General features: G+C 51.5%; 8 protein-coding genes across 8 annotated transcripts; 4 read left to right on the plus strand and 4 right to left on the minus strand.

Moving 5' to 3' along the window:
- Positions 1-392: 392 nt before the first annotated feature.
- Positions 393-1,535, minus strand: SCP_0200510 (NAD-dependent protein; the record flags this gene model as incomplete). The annotated part of the gene is made up of 5 exons (XM_027753966.1): positions 393-557; positions 613-1,141; positions 1,194-1,276; positions 1,340-1,383; positions 1,439-1,535. 5 exons carry the CDS (start codon positions 1,533-1,535, stop codon positions 393-395), a joined length of 918 nt encoding a protein of 305 aa, XP_027609767.1.
- A 682-nt stretch (positions 1,536-2,217) lies between these two features.
- On the plus strand, positions 2,218-2,565 carry SCP_0200520 (hypothetical protein; the record flags this gene model as incomplete). The annotated part of the gene is made up of 1 exon (XM_027753967.1): positions 2,218-2,565. One exon carries the CDS (start codon positions 2,218-2,220, stop codon positions 2,563-2,565), a length of 348 nt encoding a protein of 115 aa, XP_027609768.1.
- Positions 2,566-2,842: 277 nt separating this feature from the next.
- On the minus strand, positions 2,843-3,595 carry SCP_0200530 (hypothetical protein; the record flags this gene model as incomplete). Its single annotated transcript, XM_027753968.1, has 1 exon — positions 2,843-3,595. One exon carries the CDS (start codon positions 3,593-3,595, stop codon positions 2,843-2,845), a length of 753 nt encoding a protein of 250 aa, XP_027609769.1.
- Positions 3,596-4,261: 666 nt separating this feature from the next.
- Positions 4,262-5,266, minus strand: SCP_0200540 (hypothetical protein; the record flags this gene model as incomplete). Its single annotated transcript, XM_027753969.1, has 3 exons — positions 4,262-4,638; positions 4,690-5,084; positions 5,145-5,266. 3 exons carry the CDS (start codon positions 5,264-5,266, stop codon positions 4,262-4,264), a joined length of 894 nt encoding a protein of 297 aa, XP_027609770.1.
- A 1,068-nt stretch (positions 5,267-6,334) lies between these two features.
- SCP_0200550 (hypothetical protein) lies at positions 6,335-6,718 on the plus strand (the record flags this gene model as incomplete). Its single annotated transcript, XM_027753970.1, has 2 exons — positions 6,335-6,413; positions 6,468-6,718. 2 exons carry the CDS (start codon positions 6,335-6,337, stop codon positions 6,716-6,718), a joined length of 330 nt encoding a protein of 109 aa, XP_027609771.1.
- A 4,697-nt stretch (positions 6,719-11,415) lies between these two features.
- Positions 11,416-11,942, plus strand: SCP_0200560 (hypothetical protein; the record flags this gene model as incomplete). Its single annotated transcript, XM_027753971.1, has 2 exons — positions 11,416-11,590; positions 11,731-11,942. The coding sequence occupies 2 exons, from the start codon at positions 11,416-11,418 to the stop codon at positions 11,940-11,942; spliced, it is 387 nt and encodes a 128-aa protein (XP_027609772.1).
- Positions 11,943-15,868: 3,926 nt separating this feature from the next.
- Positions 15,869-16,899, minus strand: SCP_0200570 (P-loop containing nucleoside triphosphate hydrolase protein; the record flags this gene model as incomplete). Its single annotated transcript, XM_027753972.1, has 2 exons — positions 15,869-16,585; positions 16,642-16,899. The coding sequence occupies 2 exons, from the start codon at positions 16,897-16,899 to the stop codon at positions 15,869-15,871; spliced, it is 975 nt and encodes a 324-aa protein (XP_027609773.1).
- A 394-nt stretch (positions 16,900-17,293) lies between these two features.
- SCP_0200580 (P-loop containing nucleoside triphosphate hydrolase protein) lies at positions 17,294-18,324 on the plus strand (the record flags this gene model as incomplete). The annotated part of the gene is made up of 2 exons (XM_027753973.1): positions 17,294-17,551; positions 17,608-18,324. The coding sequence occupies 2 exons, from the start codon at positions 17,294-17,296 to the stop codon at positions 18,322-18,324; spliced, it is 975 nt and encodes a 324-aa protein (XP_027609774.1).
- Positions 18,325-18,703: the final 379 nt, after the last annotated feature.

Genomic DNA, 18,703 nt, shown 5'->3' on the forward strand with positions numbered 1-18,703 from the left:
TTGCCTCCTAGTGATGCAGTTCCTGTCTTCTCACGTTTACATAACGTCGTGTAGATACATTCCTATATTCTCATGATTTGTAGTCCCTTCATACAGAGACATTTGACACAACCTTGGTACCTATTTTAGTTGCATTCAATTTCCGATGTTGACTGTATGTTCACAGTCACGCTAATTGGTCCTCTCTGGAGGAGCTACGAACAGCGGCACGCCGCTGTTATTCGCAATGTCTGCATCGTCTCTCCGATCACGCCCATGTTCAATGCATTCATTGCATCGATCACATATGTTCATGAAACCACCACCAGACATTGATACACTGCCTTCGTACACGTACACTATCCGAGCAATTGGCGAGTACACAGATGCCGTAAAACGCGACAAATGGACGTTCACGCTGCGTCAGACAATCCAAGTGCGTGTAGAAGTGTCTCTTCGCATGGGCCCAAAAAAAGGAAGTCAGCGTCATCGTCGCCCTTCGACTGGTTGAGGTTGAAGATGGCGACCTTTCCTCCCCGATTTTTCACCATCTTCGCAAACCCGGCTGCGGGATGCACCTATGTAACACGCAGGTATCACTGATGCGTTCGTTATGGCATAGCAGAGGCATACCAACGACGACGTCCCGACTACGATGAGGATATCCGTCCAGTTCAATGCGCGGGCAATGTCGCCCATCCCTTCGGGCACCTCGCCGAACCACACAATTCCTGGCCTCAACAACCCTCCGCAGCGCGCATATCTGTTTGACCCATTCCACTCGGGACCCCCGCACCGCGGGAGGTCTTCGATCGGAATCTCACGCTGGAGCTCGGACTCTTCAGCTTCCGCATGCGCGTGTGCAAGTGCGGGACAAAGTGGGGAGACGTAGGAGAAGTTGACATGTTTGCACTGAGTGCAGATAGTCCTGAAGGCCGAGCCGTGCATCTCGATCAGCCGGTCTTGAGCGGTCTTGAACTCGTCAGGTGTGAGCTGTTCCGAGACCGCTTCCAGTGCGCGAGGAGAGAGCGAGTCGAAGTTTTGTGTAACGTAAAGAGGGGGCTGGTCCGGCCTCAGAGCGGGCAAGGGCCGCTTTCGAGCTGCGGGGAGGGAAAGTGAAGCAAGCGCACGGTGAGCGGCGTTGGGCTGGGCTTTGAGACATCTTTAAGTGAAATTTTTGAGTAAGAGCATGGCATAGAATTACTGATACGTACTTGGCGCGGCGAGCATGGTAGAATTGCCAGATAGCGCCAGCATCCTGCTTGAACCCGTCCAGAGTAGCATACTTCTGTGGATCCTGAAAGACGGGAATGTCTCTGGTTCTGTGATAATTTACTGGAGCAACGACTTACTCGCGCACCTGTTTCGTCCACAGGCCGCCCGAGCCTCGATAGGTTGGTATTCCTATGTGGCGTAACCTCATCCCGCAGACTTGTGAGGGATAACACCTATGACATACCTGAGCCAGCTGACAACCCAGCCCCCGCAACAATTGCGACACTCTTTGCTGACCCTAGGACGTCGCGGAATGCTTGTATGTCGGAGGATGGTGCCATGAAGATTGCAGGCTGAAAACTAACTAAAATGTCACTCAAGCTCGATTCGTTCCGTGAGGGTAGAGCTAATTATATCGGAGGTTAACATTCTCTGCAGAGAGAAGTATCTATATATAACTGGTCGTTGGACTTACTGTCCTTGTATGTGAGATGTGATTGCGGTGGACTGTACAGAGCCGAGGAACGAACTGTCACGTTTGTGACACGACGTGTTGATCTCAGATGATCGACTCCGACTCCGATCAACGCCATCTGACTCCCTCTTATGCACTCAACGATTGTCGGCGAGAGTACCTACGCACGTCAGTTTATAGTGTGTAATATTCTTGAATATCATACAGGCAATTATCCGACCGAATCATAACCTTTAGAAACACGTAGGTAAGTTCATGGTAAGAAGGAAAAGAGGGACGTACGTCTCCGACGCAGAGACAAACCTCTCCTTCAATTGCTTCAACACCGACATCCAGATCCACCATCAGGCTCTTCTGAAAGCTGAGCTCTCCTCTTTGAAAGTCCAGCCAACTTTTTCCTGAAATAGCATCGTAGTCAATAAAATAGAATCAACCCGCCCGACCAGCTCCTCGCCCACACCCTCCCCAGCAAAGAAGTAAAACGTGGTCACCGGTACGTGCATCACTCCATCAACTCCCTAGTGCAAGTCAATAACCCAAACACTGTCATGTGGATCGGGAACCTGATTATAACTCAGTCGCTGGTACAATGTCGTCGTGCCGGTCCAGTGGGGCAGCGCGTCCTGGTAGCAGCGGCGCTGTTGAAGGAGGTACTTCCCGGTACCTCTAACGACAGACGTCTGAAAACTAGAGGCGTCTGTGAGACCTGGCCAGTACCACCCGATGACTGCGCGTGCAGGCCATTCGAGGAGCCAGGTGCGGAACCGTCCGGCAGTGGACGCTCAGCCGCAGATTCCAGCGAAGCAACGTATTTCTCTCTGTTAGCACAATGGAGGCTGGGTATTATTTCAGCTCGTGTCGCGAGGAAGGCGGAGGAGGCGATAGCGTCTGCGTAGAGTTGAAGGAGTCTGCGACGGGCAGGTGGAAGATCACCACGGCAACAAGCTGACGCCATCTTTTGTTTGCTGCGCGTGCTGCGATGAATACTGGAAGAGGAAGATGGGGAGAGATGTCAAGCAGGAGCTCGTTTGGAAGATCGTCGATGGAGGTCATCCAGCTTTCCACCCGCCAGCTGCATGCAGCGACCGAAGATCGAGATCCACGGGGAAGTTTTCCACGGTATGTACAGCATGTACAGTGGTAACACGCATCGTGTGCAGTCGAACTCAAGCCCTACATCAGACTCTCCTGGTAGCGTAGTTCCCCCCTCAGAAAGTCGAGCCAGCATGGTGCACCATGCTCGCTTTGGATTAAACGGCCAACGACGTTATATCGGACCTGCCCGACCACCTTCTCGCCCACGCCCTTCCCAGCAATGAACAAAGATGTCGTAATCCCGTATCTATCGCAGGGATCACAGTGCAGGTCCACAAACCACACCCAATGATCATTGAGGATCAGGTCCTCTCCTCGAAGGGGACGATGCGAGATCACACTGCCGTCCTTGTTCAACAAAATGCTCCCCAATGCGTCATCTGGTCGCTCAAGTAAATACGCCCCGGTAGCCCTGGCTAGGGTCGCTTGGAAGTTGTATGCGCTAGTGAGCCCTGGCCAGTACCACCCGATGACAGCGCGCTCGGGCCACTCGAGCAGCCACATGCGGAAGTCATCAGGCAGCGGGAGCGGCGTGGCTGCCTCAAGCGCCGCGACATACGCCTCTCTATCGAAAGGCCAGAGATGCGCAACGATCTCGTCTCGTGTCGCGTGGAAGGCAGGGGAGGCGATGGTATCTGTGTAGAGTTGGAGGAGTCTGCGGCGGGTGGGGCAGAGATCGCGAGAGGCGATAGCAACGAGCATGCGCCATTTTTTGTTGATTGCCCGAGCGGCGATGAGGGCTTGAAGAGTAAGATGAGGAATAATCTCAAGCAGGAGCTCATTTGGTAGGTCGTTGATCGTGGCCATCGATATCGGCAACTGCGAAGTCATGAGGGAAGTCCAAGTTCGTGGCGAGAGCGCCAGCGCAAGACTGCGTCACGTGCAGAGACGTCGTCGAGCGTCCACCGCGAAAATAGGCTGCAAGAACTCCCGAACTGACGGCATAAGGGCAGCAATACCTTGAAGCATCGTGCCATCATCCGAACCTGCGAAGATGTTGCCCCGTATATTGATATCCACAACAGACACGACAAGATGCACGCAGAGCAACTCGTTGGAGTGTCAGAAGTCATCACAGATGAGTAAGTTGGAATCCGCAGGCCGGGGTACACACAGAACGGTCGTACGCCAAAGGCGGTGGAAAGGCGAGTGGAAGGCATATTGCTCAGATACGGGTGGTCTTCGCATGCGTGATATAAACGTGAATTGTGCTGGTGAGACTGTAATAGATCATACACAGCCCGGAAAGCCCAAAGTATGAGACCGATATCTTGCCTAGCAATGGCCGTCTCATGTCTGCAGTGCAACGCTAGAGAAGAATGAACTTGACCTTGAACAAGTGAACCTGTTGAGATACGGAGAGAAGAAACAAAGGTCGGGTCGCGCTCGTCGTCTCAGTAATGAAGCATCACATGGTCAACTGGCAGATGTCGGAGTATGTTGGCCAGACGGATGACTCGAAACCATGGTGGACGGCTTCATTGCGGTCTCGTGAGCTTACACCGCGCATGGAGGAATCCGCTTGACGGAATATTCCACAGACACCCCGCGAAAGAAGAGATTCGACAGTACATCGTCCACCGATCGCTTCCACGACGCATGCTGCACCCATTGATCATCGTGCCAAAGGTACTTGATCGGGATCTTGCGGAGTGTGCGGAAATGTGCTCGCGATAGCAGCGCAGCCATCTCCTGCCAGCTGTGAAACTGCGGATCTCTCAGATCTAGACGCAGCTCTTGAAGACAGCTGTCACAAGAGACTTGCGAAATAACCGAGAGTATGTCCGACGAGACGGCCGTGTCTGCGCCATCTTGGTTGCTTTTTAAATTGAGAGCTTGCAGACCGGCGCTGTTCGCGAGATTCAGCTGATCTACTATCAAAAGAAAGCGTTAGTTGAGACCACAATAACCGGGAAGGGCCTCACCTGTGATCTCCTTGCCGAAGCTCAAGTTCAGCTGCAGATGTTCGAGAGAACCTCCCAGAGCGCGTAAGATGCTCCCCCAAGGCGACGGTCCTCCCACTTCTGAGACCGTGGTGTCGAGATGACGTATCGTTTGAGTCGACGGAGTAGATATAAGCCACAGCAGTATTTCAGGCTGGAAGACGAGGTCACCAGCGTCGAAAATCACAGAACGCAGGAGCAACTTGAACCACGCATTAAGATCCGCGTGAGTCCCAAGCTGCGCATCAGCAGGCAGGTGACTCCTCCAGTCCACCAGAGAAAGGTTCAGGTCTCGGAGCCGCGGAAACGCGCACAGGAACCTCTGAAACTCGCGCACATTGTAGAATGAGGTGTCACGCAGGGAAAGGCAGACGACGCTCGTCAACGACCCAACGCCCACCGTCAAGACGAGCGCGTGGCAGGAGTTGAACCCTCACAAAACATGATTGAAGCAGAGAGTTTCCACGTTTGGGACCTTGCCAGCGAGAATGAGCAAGATCTCTGCTGCCCAGCTTTTGTGGCTGGGGAGGGCGGGCCATGATCCATCCAATATTCCCATTCGCGGATATGAAGCGAGCGAGCGGACCCAAATGACAGAGTAAATCGGCGACCCTGGATAGTCTCAACGTTATGAGTTACGCTGGCGCAGGATGTGATGTGGATAGAATTTCACAGATTATGACAACTCCGGGGCTGCCAGGCATGGCATGTGAGGGAGCAGTAGAATAGCGATTGCAGATCATCCCAGAGGAAGTCGATTACATAGTCGATGAGCTCAATGGGAAGTCGGTTGATTGGGCCTTCCATCTCCCAGTGGGTTTCATAGGAAAGACGAACTGTGACCGTGTCCGAAACTTAACTACGAGCTCGATCATACGCCACGTGACCGCTTCTTTAGATTCATCGTGCATCGGACGGGCGGGCCACAGTCATGACTCCGACTGACTTTTCGCAGTGTCAGTCTTCCGAGTCGACTGCAGCTCAAGTTCTTCAACTCTATGATGAATTGTGATGGTATAATGTTCTACACTGCAGTATATTCAGCCTCTCAAAACTGCATGCTCTTGTTTGAGGTGAACCCGTGCTCACGTCGGAGATGTGTTCCAGTGACGGCTCTCTAGGCGGCCACTGCGACAATCCCTATGGTGGAGGCGCAGGATATCGGTTCGATCCCTACGCAATGTGAGAAACTGTGCTCTATGACGCGGTATGCGGAAAGCTAAGCCCCCGGCTATGATCAGTGAGCGGATACTAACCTTATACAACTCGATCGCGATTGTGCTCCCTTAGCATTACGCGCAATGTGCTGAGATGGCTCGCCATCAATGATTCCAGAACGCATTGCCACCGCGGATGGTTGTCAGTGTTCTGGAGCCGAGATCCCAGCGGAAGGTGCCTTAGGCGAATCCACGCGATTGACACCATTATCCGCTTCTGTATCCCATTCCGACCCCAGTCCGGACGTGCCTTCGACGTCGGGAGCTCCAGTAACGCTACGGGCCTATGGCCTTGAGCAGGGCAGAACGACGTCAGCGCATCATGAGGTATATAAATGCGTAGAAAGAAACTCTGACGGCACATTTACTCCGGAGTCAAACCTCCTACTCTCTATTCACACTTATAAGATATGCTTTCCGACAGCAAGAAGTTCGCGATCGTTGCGCTTACCCTCGCGGCGTCCTTTGGCAGCGTGGCTGCAGTTCCAGGTGGGCTTTGTTGCCTCGCGAGCATCCACCCTCTTAACTGAAGTTTGCATACAGTGGACGCGGTGACGACGACGTTTACTCACACCTTTTTCGTCGACGTCTTCACGACATCTACGGTCCCAGTCACCGTCACGTCCACGTCCACCGATGTGGTGTCGACTACGACTATAACAACTAACGCGGATCCCACGACCACAACGACACAATCTACATCGACGTCGACTTCCACCTCTAGTACAACTACCTCCAGCACTCCGGGCGCGTACCCTCCCTACCCTACATACCCAGGATTTCCCTCACCTTGAGCAATAGTGGATTAATATTTACTTCATTACACGCTATCAGACTAAGCGAACGCGTAGCACATGTAATTCAATAGTATATCACTTGATGTAGTAGTATTCGAATTATAATCTTCTGCAAATGAGCTGTGGTGAAGCTAGCTAAGAGATGAATGCCAGACTTTCCAAAATGGGAAAGAGAACCAAATCAATGAGGTAATATCGACATTGCCGAAGGGTCGAGCGCGGCTCGACCAACATGCCTCTCACCAAACGTGCCTAACATATTAGCTCTGGGTTATTTTGTATACGCACTGAATACCAAGTCTTCTGTCTGTGATTACCCCGACCGGCCGTCGTCCGACTCGACCTATCCCGGATACCCAGCGACTCTGACATTGTCTCCAATAATCGCGACTTTAGTTTGATGACCATCTGCTCGTGTTGCTCGTGCGTGACGTTGTGGTCTTATAGCTTGTTCTGTGATCCGCTCGCTTCCATTTAGTATGGGTTGACGATATGTTCATCAGACACTTACTCCGGACTTCGGATTTTCCGAGCATAAAGCCCTCGTTTTACGACGTAGATGAGCAGACGAGAATTCCGGAGAATCAGTGGACACTCAAGGAAACACAACGCCTATCTTCGCGTGATGGCGGTATACCGGCACACACGGAGTTTATCAGATAGCTGCAGCTTAGTCTCGGCACTGACTGGGTCACTAGTGGACTACGTGTGTCACGGCTCGCAGAAGGGCGAACTTCGAAAGCACCTATTACCACCTCCGTGAGTCTTGCCGGTATATTACAGATACCACGTTGGGCAGCCGAGCTCTGAGACGCAGTCTCCCATCTCACCTTCAGAACAGAATAATCCCAGTTTGTACACCGTCTTCACGTACCGCTGATTTTTCCTTTTTCACGGACCTTCGTATGCTCGGTATCTAGAACATATGCTCCATGCAAGAGTCGACACTCACCGAGAAATACTGGAACTCTAAGCTTGACGAGCTGTGGAGAAGATGGCGACCTCGTTGCCAAATTGCTTACCGATCAAGTCGAATGAAATCATTTTAACACTGATTGTCTGTTTTTTTCTATGTAGGTATAAAGTTCACCAACGTGCTTTCCCCCTCTGTGAGATTACCACTGCTTCTATGGCAGTCAGTGTTGAAGAGCCCGCACTACGCGTTGATTTCAACGTACAGAGGGTGCGGCGCATAATCTTCGTGTTTAATGTCACTTCATTCCGCCGGCGAATCATCAGCAACGGCCTTCTGTAAAAACCAGACTGTCTTTAACGAAAACCTTCTTTCCGTTTAGCGTGGTCTGTGTCTGGTAGGTAGGGTCGACGCATAGCCGCTGCTGGCGGAAAATGCCGGTTCTCTCACAGGTAAGTTTCTACTTGCAGTCTCACGTCTGCTGTCCCTCTACTGTCTCACGGAGTCCGTCGCGGTAAACGTCGTGGACACATGTGCTCCCGAGTGGCACGCGGAAGCTAATTTGTACCGGTGCAGATCTTTACTCTTTGGTTCTCTCTGTGTCATCTTGATCTTTGGCATGAAGTACACTATTCTCCCGCACTTATAGTGACTATCTGAATTGGTGGATTCCAATCACAAAGTTTTTCGCAAACACATCTTGTCATCATTATCATAACAGTGGAGAAACCAATGTTTTTAACTGGGCTGTTCTGACGCAATGACGCTATATCCGACATGCGTAGGGAGGAAGCCCTCATTTGGACGTTCCAGCAAATGCCGCCGAAGCGGGTCGGCTTGCGGATGGCCCGAGTTCCCACCTGTCCGCGGTGAAGGCAGAATAGGACGTGAGCCAGGAGATTCAAGTATAAAGTGCAGTTCGACGACGAACAAAAACCATCAACTCGACTTCTCATCGTCCACATATCCTCACATAACAGCCACTATCAACTCAATTTAAACAAAATGATGTTCCCCAGCACTCTCTCGATCGCTGCTGTCCTTGCCGCCTGCTCTGTGGCGTTTAGTACGCACCCACTTCCTTGTTTTCCATTCATACTTTGACTGTTTCGTCGCGAGCCCTGCCGGCGTGACGTCCACTACGACGGTCACGTTTGTCAACCACGTCAACACCGTGGAATACGACACCACCACTACGCGCACCGCGACTTCTTATTCAATGTATACCGTCCCAAGCACCACAACGTTCACTAGTCACAACGACTACGACTGTGACACCGACCACAACTACGACTTTCGTGCCTTTATAGGCGCACAATCAGTTGTCTGGAGACCTGTTCTTCTACTATTGTATCGTTACGCACATAGACTTTGCATGTATTGGTTAAACGACTATTTTCTTTACTTATTTCGCTGGAGCTAAAAGATACACATGTAAATTTGAGCACTGACCAGAATCTCACCTCAGAACATTCAACAAGCTGAAACATAACTCTCCTTCTAAACCAAAATTTTCGCTTGTAAGTCTTGTTCAGGATTTCATTACAAATGTCTCATTTACACCTAGCTAAGTTGAAGAAGATGTTTCATGTGAAGATTGGGAGGCTAATCACTACAGTTAAACTTTTTATTCACCCATTCAGCGACGGACAGTTGACTTTCATTAAGACAATTCCATCCCTGCAATCCACTTGCATTGATGGATGGTCCGAGTCCATTACCCATCATGTAAAGTGAAGTCATTGAAACAACAACTAGATTCTATTGAACGTACTCCGACTCGAGGAAGCTATATTCCTCTGCTGCCCTACGTATGGAACCAGACTGCCAGTTAAATCGATACTGCGTAATGATTTCGCTCTTCCGGAGAAGTGGGGATGCGTTCTAGTAGGAACAATCGGGGGCGCACGTCTCGAAATTCATGCTGTAAAGCATGCTCGTTAAGGCAATTTATCCTGTGTTTGATTGGATCTTTTGTATGTCTCTTCACCAGCGGTGTTGGTCGTGCCTTGTCGTGCACAGACCCTCCTTCAATACCGGCGCATTGACTCTCATGAAAGGCCCTTTTATGCTCCGCTCGTGTACGGCAACTTAATGGGTATGGACCCGTCAGAACTGCTAGTTCTTGAGCACTTGCGTGTGATCACTCTCAAGCTGCGTGTGAATTCCTGGTCGACGTTTCAACGTCACTTCCCATACTCGAAAGGCCGCCAGGCGGCGGCGGAACTTGCTCGGAGACGAGGGTGGACAGTGCCACAAAACAAATAGCGCACAACAACTGTGTAAAAACGACACTTTCACTTTTGGGTCGAGAGAGCTTAGGGATCTAGACCAAATTCCCACGCCTCCAGAGATCCGGTCCTGGCAGCGAGCGACCCACACCAGTCGTCCTCTTATCGCCGCTCCTGTCTTGTTTAAACGACTCGCGCTCCACTAGCCAGCTCAGCCATGCATAACGAATTGGCATGTTCCCCGCATTGCGAGCGCACTCCGACAGGTGTTGGCCGGCCAGGCCGAGTGGAGGTAATCTACGTATGAAGTCTGTCTCAGTCATGCAGCCTTCGAAGGACGAAGCAACTTCCTCGCAGGTCTAGGTCATTAAAGCCGCAATATAGGCCAGAAAGCTTCTGTGGTTCGGTGCGTTCCATATGGAGTGAAATCAGGTTCTTTATTAATCCTCATCCCGTCTCACCCGTAGCTGCGTTAACATTATGCTCTCACAAACCGTCCGTCTTCACAATGGCTGATGTTGCTATATCTGTTGACTTGAGAATAGAACGTCTGCCATCGTGAAGCTCTCTCGGCAGCCAGAGACTGCGAGCTCAATGCGAGTTTACCTGCAAATCTCAGCCGCTCCTTTCCCCTGTTGAAGCCTGGCCGTAATCCAGACGTATCAGACCCGAACACTGCCTCAAAAGTGCTCGGCGGTCTCAGCTAAAAATAAGAATATCTATCAACGCCCTGTCAGCTCAATCCAATCTTTTCTCACTGGCAGATCTTCCTTAATTTTATGTCCTCAAACTTTGCCTCTCGACATGTACTATCTCAGTCTGAGGTCTAAAGATGCAGACATGCAGAACCTCATCCTCGTCATGCCAGTCATGGTGTCGTTCCTTCGTGGGCGCTGAATGCGCGGTCAGCGCCTGGATGTAAGTCCCGCTCTTCGTCCGACTCACATCCCTTCCTTCCAGTGCCTGGATAGATTACGGCATTGACAGTCAATTCCCAGCGTACATCCTTGTGGAGTCCTAAGCGCTGTCATACTGTAAAGCTCCCCTTCATTATATCCGCGCGTACGCCGCCGCAGACACCCGGACACGTCTCGCTTCCATGTGTTGGGCATGGGTGCCCTGGCGAAACGATCGCCGTTCTCTTGCTAATGAAAACGCAATCGAATTGCAGGCCAATCACGGCCTGACTCTGCGTGCTACATGGTCTCCACCGCTCTCAAGACTCTCCACCAGTGGAATGGAATCTGATTTCATTCGCATTCTGCTGATGACGTCTGTTATGTCCACTAATCCTTCTCCCGTTCTCCACACATGATTCACTATATACCCTGAAACATGAAGAAGCAGATCGTACCTCGATTCTCCTAGTGGCATTTGTAGTGTGAGTGCTCATAGAGCGCGCCTACCAGCACTTGAGCGTGCAGTGCTGAAGCTGGGTATAAATGGTATCGTTATCCTCTCTCCTGCAGATCTCTTCCGTGAGCTTGAACCTACCACTTTACTCTCCTCTCTCGGGCGTTGCAGTACGTGAACGCCACACCGCAGCCCTTATGCAGAGTCTCTCCGGAAAGACAGATCCCTCTACACTGTCGGCGGTTTTTAGCCTCGTGCTCCCGTACCAGCCGCCACGCAACAAGCTCGCGGCCTACGTGTGGCGCAAGCGCATGCTCTTCGAGAGCACCACTGGTCTCGTTTACCTCGAGCCATGGGAGAAGCTCTTCATATGTGCGTGAGCGTTTTCTCTCATCTTCCATTATGACGTGCGATTTCCGCTTCGCCGTCGCCGAGGTGCAAGCACCTTAAGTGTTCGAGTTGGTCTGCATTTCTCGGTGATTATACTGAGGTCCTGACCTATGCTTTGATAGTCTCGGTCGCTCTCATCCCCTCGGCATGCCTTCTTTTCGTCTTCGTTCTCGCTCTCACCCCCATGCTCGAAATGGCATCGTTGTACATCCGCGCTTCACTCACCTCCATTGAATGGGCCCTAACTTATCCCGGTCTCTTCGTCCGCATTCCCGACTCTGTCCCAGGGGAGATGCAGATGTGGGTTGCGAGAAACTTATCGCGTGCATTGTAGGTTGTGTTGCGGTAGGGCATAAAGCCGAGGATGGGCTGGATGGTTTTGCCTTGCGTGCGCGGAGTATGTTGTAGGATGAGCAACTGTATTACCATAGAGATCCTGTATTTGATCGACCATTGAACCCGTCGCTGCAAACAGTATCCATGTTATTCGTTGAATGTCGGCACCCTTCAGGTTGCCGTTGACTCAGTTCGAATTCTTACTAACGTACCATCGTACCATCTGATACTCATCTGATGCTGAAAGATGTCTCGGCGATTCAAACTTTTCTGAGCGTCATATTGTGTGGTGGCACGCAGGTGTACCTGCTCTGGCGTACCGCTATTTATCGCATCGTTTCTCACAATGTCACGAACTGTTGGAGATCGTCGGGGACCCCGGGGTGGTGCGAGAGTGCTTGGCAGTGCTTTACTGCAACACCGTTCACCCTGTGCTACACGTAAAGCAATGCGAAGAGCACTGTCGACTCTTCCAATCCCATTCCTAGTCTCGGATGCTTGATCCTTCTTCAGGCCTGGGAGATCCGCGAATATACAAAACGCCATAGCCCCGAGTTTCGCCCCCAGTGATCGCAGTAAGTATGGGTCTGAAGCTCATTGTTCTAGGTTTTCAATAGACTTCTTCAGACTCTCGCACTCTATAGCTATCACAGAAGCTATACAGAGGCTCGCTACCACGTTGCTGGTGTCTAGTAGTTCTCAGAATGCACGTCTGAATACCGTGACCCGGATTACTGCCGCGTCGTACGCACGCTGTCGTGGAAGTACCTCGGGACTTCTTCACTACCCCTGCAATCACTGCATCGATCCGAGTCTCCACACAGGCGCATCGGTGCGCACAATCATCGATCATCTATTGGTAGTTGGAGGACCGGGAGGAGGAGGCCCAGGCGCTCCATTAGCACTCTCGTCGGTTCATTACACTGCGAAGACCGAACCCCTCCTTCCTGTGGAGTCTGCACAGAGCGTGTGCGCTGACGTCTGGCTATCCACCTAGTGGAGTGGGGGCGAACCTTAATTCGATCCATGGAACTCCTACCCGGCGTACGTTCCCTCCCAGGTCCGGGTGGCAGACCCTTCTATGCTTGCCTATCGTCTGGACTCTCTCGAAGCCCGCGATCCGATAACATGCATTCTTGGCGCTGGAATTGGAGGCAAAGAAAATCCGTCCTCCTGCCGCATAAGGTTATCGCCTGCAGCTTTTATGGCTCATTCTGATTATCGCACAGCCCGAGACGTCTTGGTTACTACTCTCGACACAGTGGAACCTTCTCAGTTCTCGGTTCTTGGCTCCCAGTTTCCAGTGTCAGTACTCGGTATCTCTCAGTCTCTGGATTTACCTCCTACCTCGTGCCCCAGGACATCTAAAGTCATGGGTACTGTTAAGAGTGTAAGATGGCTGTGTCCTGAATATTTAGTGAACTACCGGCGTACATCTACCGGAATGAAGCATTACACAGCAAGTCAGCGAACATCGTCGCGCGCCCGAACGTCGACCCACCTCTTCGTACATAAGGCCGTAGACATGGGGATGCAACTAAGGGGCAAGAAGCGGTGAAGACTTCTGTGATGCGAAGACCGTGCACGGCAGAGACAGAATGAGGATGAGCGCACATCATAGACCTATGAAGCCAAGTCTTCGCTCTGGCAGAAAGTCGTCGCCTCTGAGGTGGACATTGATTAACGACGCGAAGAGCCGCAGTTCTGGAAAGAATAATCAGCAAGTAGAAAGGAGATGGAGGCCTACGTGACGTTGAGTTCGCGCAGTATTGATATTCCTATTATGAGGGGTATGTAGTACAGATTGATGCGGATCGCAGATGACCCCCTGTAATTTCCTACAACCGGACAGTGTGGGAGTAGCGCGCAGCGTGTAGTAGCAAGCAACAAGAGGGGACACGAATGGTTATCTGAGTTCCATGAATTAAGCGGAGACACTAGTATGATCAGCACATGCATCTGAGCACGTATTGTATAGGGCGTCGTTGTGCTGTGCAGTAGGTGGTCTACATAGACATGGTGTGTCGTGTCTTGACATCACGTGGGCGCGTGCGCTTTTTACTGTCTTGAATGGGCCTCGTGCGACGTGTCTTATTTCTTCAAGCTGTTTGTCTTCGAAGTTCTCGAGCTCACTTTCTCTCGATCTCTCGACGCTCTTGACAGTTCGCTTCCCCGTTTTGACCTCGACATCTCCTTACTAGGAGATCCCGTTAGCATTTCATCGCAGTTTGCACCGAGCGCCAGCACAGGACCTTGGCGAATTGTGGCCATGTTGCTCCATGTATTAGGGTGTAAGACATTGTAGAATGCATAGGCTTGTGGTAAGGGTTTGCAGCATAGGTACGCGCGGCTATCCCGCAGAATAGAAAACTACTAGAGATAGAAAAGGTGAGGGTGGAAGGAAATCGAAGGTAAGTTCCCACGTCATTTACTCCTCAGAGCTCCGCGTCGAGTTGGTTTCATCGTGCACCCTTTTCACTGATGGTGTGTTTTGTGAAGGCTCCGTTTGAGCTTCTCGATAGCTCGTTATTCATCTTCGCGGTATCTGACCCAGAGGGCGAAGAGGCAGAAGACGGTGTGCATCCGGTGACACGTCGTGGAATGGGAGCATAAAATGCAACGGAAATACCCAGGCGTGCTCACTGAAAATGTTCTGTATGTCCCTGGACGAGGGGCATCCACTTTCCACGCCTGCAGGTCCTTGTGTCGTGTCTTGCCATGGCTCGCTTGTAACTCCCGACGTTCGGCGGGGCAAAACGTGGACGTCGACACCAGCCTGCACGGTGCCGTTTCGGTCAACACCGAGGTTATGAACTTTAGTTTTAGCGGAACTATCTCTGTTGGGCTCGATGATACTCTAGCCGTCAAGGTAATCGTGTGGCGAGATGCTCGTAGGACTCGAGCGTCGTCAGATTAACTTCCGATCCGAGATTCTCGCCGATTCTGCACACGTCAGGACCACGTCTTCGAGCTTCAAAGATGACTTCCCCTTGATCGGACGTTCAATATGAGCCTGATTTATATTGAACATGGCGGAAGTAGAAGAGCAGCGTTGGGTACGTGGCAGCTGTATCCAAATTTACGTCCTTCGATCCGATCAAACCTGACATTGCTTCGTTTTATGCATCTCGTTTTCGTTGACGAAGCACGATTGGAGGCTTCTGACGCTGGAGACGCTCAGGCCTCGGGCGCCGTACTTGTTTCTTCTGTCTGAGACGTCTATGCCGATTAGGCTCATAGATACAGCCTCTAGTTACCTGCAGGAAGACAGTCGTTCCTTTGTAATAGAGGCTGAGATCATTACCGATGACCCGCTGAGAAGTCCCCCGTGGGAAACCGGACTTTGAACGATGCCGACGGCAATTCGACGCACGAATCTTTAGCGCTCAAGTCGCGTGCAGCCACAGGCGCGTCTTACCTGTGTACAAGCTTCGCGTGCTGTAAAAAGTTCTCATGGCGACGGTTCCACCTACTGACGACATCCAGGATGATGGCGACATATTCGGATCTGTACAAATGGGCCCTCAGGTACTCAGCCGATCCTTCAGTCTTCCGCAGATATCCCAGCCTGCCAGTGGCTATCCGTATCATTTTATTCATCGTGAGAATGTCACCACACTAACATCGGATGATTCTCATAAGCCTTATGTATAGATTAATCTCCTGGTGTAAATACTCAGGATGATAGTGAGTTCGGGATGCACTCGAGGTCACGGAGCTTAGCGGAATCGGAGTCAGGGACTCAGGACAACTCGGAAATTTCACGAGGTCACGCGCATGTGCACAATGGCCTGCAAGATGTTCGCTATGCACGACGGGAAATGCACGGAGGTTACACAGCATCACTTTACCCCCCGCTACGATCTAGTCCAGTTTCGCCGACGCGTTCGCGCGCGCCTTTGAATCTGCTCATCTCGCAAGTGTCTACATATGCAGTTCAGCACCACTCAAACGGTCCTGTACGAAGTGTTGTCGGTACGTCGCAGGCATCAATGAGTTGTAGAGTTTAATGATCTTGTTGCGATAAGGTACTGCTTCAGGGATAAGGCGATCGAGAAAAGACATGATTTTGTAGCCGAGCTCGATAGTCTGGCAAAAGATCAGAGTTGTCGTGATATCGGTGGGGGAAGCCATCTCCAGGGGTATCAGGAAGCTGATGTCGAGGAAGTCCGTGCCAGAGACAGCATGCTCGAAGAACCGCGGGATATATTTGATGTTGGAGCAGTCAACCGAGTACCGAGCATTGACATAGTGCCCAGGTTGGAAGCCCAGATTTTCAGCAAGAACCAGAGTCCGAGATGGAGTCGCCATGCCAGTGAACGCTGCCCAAACTGTCCGAGCTGACAAGATAGCGCGCATAGTCTTGATGGACTTGAAGATCTCGATCCACTCGCCACTCTGTTCGTCGACGAGGTGGGCTTCGTCAACGAAGAACCAGCAGACAAGACTCTTGACAGCTTGCTGCGACAGCAGGCTACGAACGCGTTTTGACCGGAGCATTTGAGGGCTCATGATGGCGAGACGAATGTCCTCTCCGCTGACAAGCTCGGCCAGAAGATCGCGATTGTTGTGGTATGCTTCTCTCATAGTGTCTTCGTTGATAGCCAGTGCACGAATTCCGCGGCTATTGGCCACAGTTTCCTATACTCAAGGTCAGAATGAAACTACTGTCGGTGTGCTTGTCAGCACGACAGTACCTGCTGCAATGCTAGCAATTTAGTAGGCACAATCATGAGAGCTATTCCTATCTTCATCTGGGCTTGTGCAGCCAGTAGCGGAGCATGCATAACCGTCGTCTTCCCCTGGCCCGGCACGATGACGAGGAACAGATCCTTGCCGCGGATGAGGTCCATGCCATGGCATAGCTGGAAATCGCGAACCGAGGGAACTCCGCACTTCTGAACGATCAGCGACTCGAGCCATCCTGAAGAGCCTTCTGCAGGTATGATGGACATAGAGAACGGCGTGGATTACAGCTACGTAGCATACATACAGAGTTGACGCGACTGACATCTCTGCCACCGACGCGTTTTGGGAATTATAGTTCAGTGCCGATGACGCAGCCGTCCCTTCCGCTGTCTGGCACGTAGCTCAAAAACTCCCACGGGGGACTTCTCAGTGGGCTCCCGGATAATGATCCTAGACTACATCGGCATATAGTCTAGGATCATTATCCGGGAGCCCACTGAGAAGTCCCCCGTGGGAGTTTTTGAGCTACGTGCCAGACAGCGGAAGGGACGGCTGCGTCATCGGCACTGAACTATAATTCCCAAAACGCGTCGGTGGCAGAGATGTCAGTCGCGTCAACTCTGTATGTATGCTACGTAGCTGTAATCCACGCCGTTCTCTATGTCCATCATACCTGCAGAAGGCTCTTCAGGATGGCTCGAGTCGCTGATCGTTCAGAAGTGCGGAGTTCCCTCGGTTCGCGATTTCCAGCTATGCCATGGCATGGACCTCATCCGCGGCAAGGATCTGTTCCTCGTCATCGCGCCGGGCCAGGGGAAGACGACGGTTATGCATGCTCCGCTACTGGCTGCACAAGCCCAGATGAAGATAGGAATAGCTCTCATGATTGTGCCTACTAAATTGCTAGCATTGCAGCAGGTACTGTCGTGCTGACAAGCACACCGACAGTAGTTTCATTCTGACCTTGAGTATAGGAAACTGTGGCCAATAGCCGCGGAATTCGTGCACTGGCTATCAACGAAGACACTATGAGAGAAGCATACCACAACAATCGCGATCTTCTGGCCGAGCTTGTCAGCGGAGAGGACATTCGTCTCGCCATCATGAGCCCTCAAATGCTCCGGTCAAAACGCGTTCGTAGCCTGCTGTCGCAGCAAGCTGTCAAGAGTCTTGTCTGCTGGTTCTTCGTTGACGAAGCCCACCTCGTCGACGAACAGAGTGGCGAGTGGATCGAGATCTTCAAGTCCATCAAGACTATGCGCGCTATCTTGTCAGCTCGGACAGTTTGGGCAGCGTTCACTGGCATGGCGACTCCATCTCGGACTCTGGTTCTTGCTGAAAATCTGGGCTTCCAACCTGGGCACTATGTCAATGCTCGGTACTCGGTTGACTGCTCCAACATCAAATATATCCCGCGGTTCTTCGAGCATGCTGTCTCTGGCACGGACTTCCTCGACATCAGCTTCCTGATACCCCTGGAGATGGCTTCCCCCACCGATATCACGACAACTCTGATCTTTTGCCAGACTATCGAGCTCGGCTACAAAATCATGTCTTTTCTCGATCGCCTTATCCCTGAAGCAGTACCTTATCGCAACAAGATCATTAAACTCTACAACTCATTGATGCCTGCGACGTACCGACAACACTTCGTACAGGACCGTTTGAGTGGTGCTGAACTGCATATGTAGACACTTGCGAGATGAGCAGATTCAAAGGCGCGCGCGAACGCGTCGGCGAAACTGGACTAGATCGTAGCGGGGGGTAAAGTGATGCTGTGTAACCTCCGTGCATTTCCCGTCGTGCATAGCGAACATCTTGCAGGCCATTGTGCACATGCGCGTGACCTCGTGAAATTTCCGAGTTGTCCTGAGTCCCTGACTCCGATTCCGCTAAGCTCCGTGACCTCGAGTGCATCCCGAACTCACTATCATCCTGAGTATTTACACCAGGAGATTAATCTATACATAAGGCTTATGAGAATCATCCGATGTTAGTGTGGTGACATTCTCACGATGAATAAAATGATACGGATAGCCACTGGCAGGCTGGGATATCTGCGGAAGACTG

This window comes from Sparassis crispa (genome assembly GCF_003851025.1).
Source record: "Sparassis crispa DNA, contig_000001F, whole genome shotgun sequence".
Taxonomy (NCBI): domain Eukaryota; kingdom Fungi; phylum Basidiomycota; class Agaricomycetes; order Polyporales; family Sparassidaceae; genus Sparassis; species Sparassis crispa.